At 42.2% G+C, this 6,991-nt stretch overlaps 1 protein-coding gene across 1 annotated transcript; it reads left to right on the top strand.

Moving 5' to 3' along the window:
• The first annotated feature begins 336 nt into the window (after positions 1–336).
• TEX36 (testis expressed 36) lies at positions 337–4,766 on the top strand. The gene is made up of 4 exons (XM_058811004.1): positions 337–409; positions 1,261–1,392; positions 3,021–3,101; positions 4,437–4,766. Exons 1-4 carry the CDS (start codon positions 362–364, stop codon positions 4,764–4,766), a joined length of 591 nt encoding a protein of 196 aa, XP_058666987.1. The 5' UTR covers positions 337–361.
• The last annotated feature ends 2,225 nt before the right edge of the window (positions 4,767–6,991 follow it).

Here is a 6,991-nt window from a genome sequence, read left to right as displayed (position 1 = left end):
GGAAAGCCATTTTCAAAAGAGCAGGAAGTTACATCTTAAAAATTCTTTCTCTAACATCCTTTGGGTTTTCCTCAAAGCCAGCTCTCCTTTCCCCACCCATTCCCATTCAGGCAGTAAAGTGTCACTGAAGCGATTGTGCAGAACTGATTTGTTTGCAACATTCAATCCTTTGAGGAGCTGTAATTCCCCTCTCCCCTGCAGCAGCGGAGCGGGAGCAGCGCTGCTCGGGGTTGTGTGGAGCTCCGGGAGGGCTCTGAGGTCACAGGGGAGGAGGTTCCACAGCCCGGCCGCCCCCTGAGCGCGTCTCCAGGGAACCGCGGTGGCGCTGGCAGAGTGGCCGCAGCGGCAGTGACATCGAGCCATGGCTAAGGACGGGTCAGAGCACAGCGGGGGGCACAGTAGCGACTGGGTAAGGGCCGAGCAGGAGCCCCCGTGTCCCCCACAGGGCTTCTTGATCCCTAAACACTCAGAGAAAGCACCGTGCTAAGGGTGACTTTGTCCTTCAGTCAGGAATGAGTCTTCCTGTTCCTGAGGTTTACGAGGAAGGTGTCCTAACGTATTCAGTGTGCAAAAGTTCTGGCTTGTTAACCAACCCTGGCTGGATTTCCCCCCGCTGCCGCCCAGTTTTCCAGCAATGCTGGAGGTCTTTTATTTGATAGTTAGCCCTGGTTGATCTTCCTTCTCTTCTGGAGAGCTCCAGCCAAGGTTTGCCTCAGTTCTCGCCTCCAGGAGAACGCTCTGACCCCATCAGAAACGCTGGGCTGGGACACCTTGGTATTCCGGGGCACTGTGACACTGCTGGCACAGGCTGCTCCTCACTCTCTGAACCCTTTGGCCTGATGTTGGGTTGGGCTGTTCCCAAAAGTTTTGTGCTTTCAAACTTGTGCTACACATGAGTAGAATGGGGGAAGGGGGGTTAGAAGGTTGTTGTTTTCCTTGGTGGTTATTGCTGTGTAAACAGTTTTCAGAAAGTTCCTGGACATTCTTGTCTTGAAGATTCCTAAAATTCTTGTCTGGTTGTTTTATCTACGTTTGAACGTCTTTATGATCGGGTTTGTGTTGTGTGTGTGGGAGCCTCCTCATTTTTCCAGGCGCCACTAGATGCTGCTGCAGTCCAAGTAATAAAAAATAAACGAGAAAATACCATTTTACCCACATTTCTGATCAGATTTAATTGTTATTTGGGTTTGGTTGTTTTTTGTTATTTTTTTTTCCAGTTGGCTTTTATTTTAAAGGCTCATAATCTTCATTATTTTCCAGTTCACTCACGATGGACTGGAGCTGGGCGAGCTGGAATCAGTAACAAGCTCTTCACTAAAGCATGTCCTGAACTCCGTAGCCGCTGTGGGCCAGGAACACAGAATGCCGCTGCAGTACAAAGCTCGGGTGCAGGTGAGCTCCTGTGCAGCACGGCCCATGTTCGGAGCTCTTTGCAAGTTGTCACTCGCTAAGTCGCGAGTAAGAGCAGCGCTCGGGGTCCTTAGCGGAGCAGTCACAGCGGGCTGGCAGACTTTGTGCCTCAGGGGATGCAGTGATTGCTGCCTGTGCTGCGGAAGAAACATATTTCCCTGTTACTCACTCATAATTTTAGTAGCTCCGAGTCCTGCTGTATTACTGCTGATTTTCTCTTTTATTATTGAAACACCGAATACATTATGATCAATCTCAGCCCACAGCCCGTGTGTAAAGAAGGTTTAATGGAAATTTGATCAGCTGTTTGGCAATGAATGTTGGAAATTCAGTATATTCACACAAAGGATTGTTCTTTTTGATCCTTAAAAAGTTAGAAGCTCCTCATTTCAAACATTTTTAAGGCTTGATTAAAAATGGGATTTGTTAAAAAATTTTACGATGAAAGGAAATACAGTATTTTTAAAAATCACAAGTATTTAAAAAGTTGCAGTGCTGTAAGCACCTTTTCATGTCCTTATTTTCTCATCACTGGGCTTTGCTTTACCCACCTGCTTTCGGTACAGAACATTTTCTATTTTCATTTTCTATAAGCACAGCAATTACAGTGGGTTCATTTCACTGGTTTTGCTGTAGTGAAGGGCAGAAATAAAGGGCTTGGAAGGAATATTTAAAAGGGAAGCTTGGAACTATGAAAAGGAGATTATACTGTAACATGAGTATACACTGTGTTAATATTACATCTACCTTTCTGTGGAACATCTGGCCTTAGCCACTGCCTGAAAATGGTAGCTTTTATCCACTGGTAAATATACCTAAAAAAAGGAAGAGAATCTGCCTAGTAAACCAATTATCCTGAGATCTGACCATGGAGCTGACCCCGTGCAGGCACATTTTATGTCTGGTGAATCTTCTTGCTGGATCAGGCCTCCAGTCACAAAGATCTTTAGAAGTCATTCAGGTTCCCCTATTCTTGAAACACTTGTTTTAGACTGTGCTACATTAAAACTTTAGGATATTGCACTGATAACATTTAGAAAGTCAGCTATGTTCACTATTTCTAAAATAGCACTTTTTGCCGTTGTCTTTTTTTTCTTCTGAAACTCTGGTTTCATTTAGAGACTGGATGAACATCATGTTAAAGAATGAGATTATAAATTAGTTAAGCAATTAATACCTCTTCAACTTCCCCTGCAACAAGCAGTGTCCATGACATTCAGTCCATAAATCACAGACTAATTCAGTTTTGAGGTCCCTTTTGTAGTTTATTTTAATTAGCTCTAGGCCTACTCTAAATCAAGCAAGGCAGTCCTGACATATATCTAGCATTTTGCTGCTTTGCAGACAGAATGTATAATTTCTTATTTGAAAATTTGCACTTTTATATTAATCATGTATATATTTAGCAAATCCTCCTGGTCATTTTATTAAAAAAAATTAAAAGTCTACATTACCCCTATAAAATCATGTGCAGGTGAATATTTAACAAGGGAATATTACTTCTGTACTAGAGCAATGGCAGCTGTAATCTCACAGTATAAGAACAAAGACTAATAACTCCAAACAGAGGTTAATTTTTTGGTTTTTTGCTATAATTTCTTTTTTTGCAGAAAGCAGGAAACAACAATTTCCCATTCTCTTCTCATGACAACAGACATGACATATGCAATGCAGTCGAGTATTTTGACCTGGTGAGTACCCAGCACTGAGGCAAATCAAGCAACTTCAGATCTATTGGTCTGCCAGAGATTAAACACAGCATCTTTTCTGTCCCCTAAAAAAAGAAAAAAAGAAAAAAAAGAAAAATTAGATGGTAAAAAAAAAAAAAAGAAAAAAAAAGAGAGAAAATAGATGCTAAAACTGTGAGAAGAGAAAAATGTAAATAGCAAAGAAAAATACACTTTTTATTAGTAGAGGGCTGGAACATCTGTGGGACTGTCATTGAGAATGGTATGATTCAAAGGGAAGCAAAAAGCCATGATTTGGTCTCTGACATTTTCTAATATTTTCTAATATTTCTGTTTTGGTTTTGTACCCAGTTAAATGTCCTATTAGTCTGCTCTAAGTGATTTGCCTTGCAATGAATTTTTGTAGGTATCTCCGGAACTTCTAATTTGCATTCCCAAATATTCAGACTCATCTTTATCATAAATTTAAGCAAAATCCATAGGATACCCACAAGATATCTCAAAAACTTATTCTTTGAATTCTTTACAATACACCTGTTAAAATTTATGCTGCAGAAGCCTCAACTTTGACTAGAATTAAATTTTGTTTGGGCTTTTCTCTGTGGGCAACAGTTTCATGTTCTTCCATTCCCCTTAGATTGTTGGTATTATTCCAGGCAGCAAAAGAAATAGTGCAGTTCACAGGATAATGAGTAAAGGAGGAATCAGTGAATTGTGATATAGTGTTTGTCTGGTTTTGGGCTCTGTCAGGCCTAGACTTTTTGGAATTCATTATTCACTGAGTAACCTCAATTTCTGTGCACTTTGGGCAGTGTCTCATTGTTGTAGAGATACTGTTCAACCATAATTCCAGCTAAATTTCCTGCGAGCTGTGGGGTGTGAAAATCAGGCTCTGTCTCTCTGTGTTTGGACACACAAGGGATAGCACTGAAGATTCAGATTTCATGGTCTGTCTCAGTTTCTTTATTGCAGTCCAAACCTGGAATTATTAACCTATTTCTTTGGGTGCCTCTGAAGATTAATTTAGCCGAGTGTAGCTAAATAGCCTTGAGTAGCTGGTGTGCTACAGAAATGCAGAGTAAAAGTGGTTTATTAGCTCTTGAGAGGTGGAAGGTCAGCAGATTTCCCATTATATATGCAACCAAAAATGTTCATACAGGCGAGTCTGACAATATTATTTTTAACTTGCTAAAGGTCGACCGTGAGTTCTTGCAATCACTGTGGTAACAGCTTCGTTCACTTCCCAGTGGGGTAGTGACTGCTACAAGATTCATCTGTGAAGCTGTGACTGGAAGTCATATGGTTGCATGAATTTCAGTTTCTTGTTTTTTCCCGTAGGGCATGGGCGTGAGGAAGTTGGATCCAGAGAAGCAGAGACAGAACTCCCATAACTTCTTCGAGTGGTCTCGTGCGCCGGGCCGGAGCAGCCGCGAGGGCTTCGTCACCGTGTACCAGAGCACGTTTGTGTCAGGTCAGAGCCCTGAAAATGACGAGCAGTGTCACAGGCGCTACCCCAAACACCACTGCCAGAGCCACAGCGACCAGGAACAACGCTCCAGCACACCTGCTACTGAGGATGAGACAGCCCTGAAGCCATCCGAGACACCCGAGACATCCGAGACATCTTCACCAGCAAACACCTCTGGAACACCCACCAAGCAAGTGTGAACTGTTCACTACTCAAACCAATGGTGGAGGAATAAACATTGAGTAAAATGCACCTGGCAGTACCTTGAGAGTTCATTACCTTGCATTGCTCTGAATACATACATTTTTCTAGAAAAGCTTTAAAGAAGAGGAGCACCACCATCCCTGGGCAGCCATTCCAGAACTTTATCACCCTTTCTGTAAAACATTTTTTTCCTAATATCCAACCTAAATTTCCCTTGGTGCAGCTTGAGGCTGTGTCCTCTGGTTCTGTCAGTGCTGCCTGGAGAAAGAGCCCAAACCCACCTGAGCACAGGCACCTTTCAGGAGCTGTAGAGAGTGATGAGGGCACCCCTGAATCTCTTTTTTTCCAAGCTGAGCATCCCCAGCTCCCTCCCTTCCCTCTGAGCAGCAGCTCAGTATTCCCAGTGCCCCCAGCCATGGGCAGTGGATGGGGCTGGGCCCTTCCCAGTTATAAGGAAAAACAGGATTGTGCATATTTTTAGACATATGTCTGCTAGGGGAACACAGACAGGGATTGTGCTTGTGTTACCTGATTGTGCTTGTGTTACCTGATACTGGGTGACCCTCATCTTGATACAAAAGCTCCTTCAGCTTCTGAGTCAGTGGCAGGGCTGTACCTCAGGCAGCTGACAGCACCTGTACTGACACGGGAGCATAATGGACCTGGATCCTTGAGGGATTACCACAGCAGGGAGCCAAACCCCTGTGTGTTCAGGCAAGAGAGAAACATTTCGGAAAGGTTTCATGGCTGCGAAGGCAGGTGAGCAGCCATTAGAGAAAGTAGATAAAAAAGAAGCTGTGCATTAGATTGCTGTGCAAAATCAGTGTCCTGTTTGGTAAAAGCACAGCAGTTGTAGAAGTGAAAAAAGAAAGAGCGTTGTGAACAACATTTGCGCACTCAAAAATTTGAGTCATGGCTGTAAGGGGGAAAAATCTTGAGCTGAAGTGAAAGGCTGAGTTGGAGTGGACTGAGTTGGAGGCTTGAGTTGGGGTGGACTGGATCTTAAAAAGAGCTCATGATTTTATAGTTACATGTCCCCAAGGAAGATAATTCAAACCCAATCCTCCAAGCACTCTGCTCCCAGAACATTCACTGGTGTTAGGATGTGGCAGGCAGTTGAGTCACGCCTTGAGTCAGACCTCCAGATGATGTGTTTTCCTCTTCTGGATCATTTCCATTAATATCAATAAAATAATAAGCTAAGCTATGTGTCTTGAAATATCCTACAAATAAGCTTGTTGCTATGCAAAATAATGTTGACTGAAAAAAAAATCACTCATAAGTTTATGAGATAATTTCCTTTTTTTACAAGATAAATGGAAAAATAAACCCTTGACCCTTAGAATTCCCTGCATTGTAAGAGCTGCCTTGAACATGAGCTCAGTTACAAAATGACATTTCTGCCTTTCAGTGAACAGATGCATTTTTTGCTATCAGCAGGCAGTGGCCGAAGGCCTTTTTGTGTGCCATCAAAATAGATGAGATTAGATTCCCCAAACGTGTAGCATGTTTATTAGCACATGTTGAAATAATAAACTCATTTTTTAAATGGAGTTCCCCCTGTTAGAGTTCTTGGGGTGCTGCACAATACATTAAAATCCAAAACATCAATGAACAATGTAAAACCAAATAAAAAGCCAAGTAACATAGTGCTATTAAAAAGAATTGCATTTTCTCAAAGTAAAGACAGCCTGCCTGACAGCTCCAGAGTCAGAATTTCCAGAGCTTCAGCCAACAGTTTCATCCCCAGACTGATTCAGAACTGAAGTGTGTGCCAATCACATGGTGAATGAAGTTTGCCCCATGCTGCTTGGCAAACTTCAAAGGGCAATTTTGGACCTCCATCAGAAGGAAGGAACACATTCTTGTTCCATTAGTAATGTTTATCTGTGGTTCAGCATTAAAACTGGATGTGGTGAAATAAATTGCTGGAGTTTGCTATGCCTTAAGATACCAATAGAAACACTCCAGATTTCTTTTTTCCCCCTTTTTCTTTTTTTTTTCTTCCCATTTTTGGTTAAAATGTGACTTTAAAAAAAGAAAAAAATGTACCTGTGGATTATTGCCTATTTTCAACTATATTGTAAAAAAGATTGCAGTGGTGAAACTGAAGAGATCATGAATCCCTTATAAACTGAAATAAACTGTGGTTGGTTGAATAAAGCAGGTGATTCCCACACATCTCATGCTCTGCCAGTGTTTCTTGGGTAAATAACAGGAG

This window comes from Ammospiza caudacuta, chromosome 9 (assembly GCF_027887145.1).
Source record: "Ammospiza caudacuta isolate bAmmCau1 chromosome 9, bAmmCau1.pri, whole genome shotgun sequence".
Classification (NCBI taxonomy): Eukaryota; Metazoa; Chordata; class Aves; order Passeriformes; family Passerellidae; genus Ammospiza; species Ammospiza caudacuta.
The sequence above is the reverse complement of the archived record's forward strand: the minus strand, read 5'-3'. Positions and strand labels throughout refer to the sequence as shown.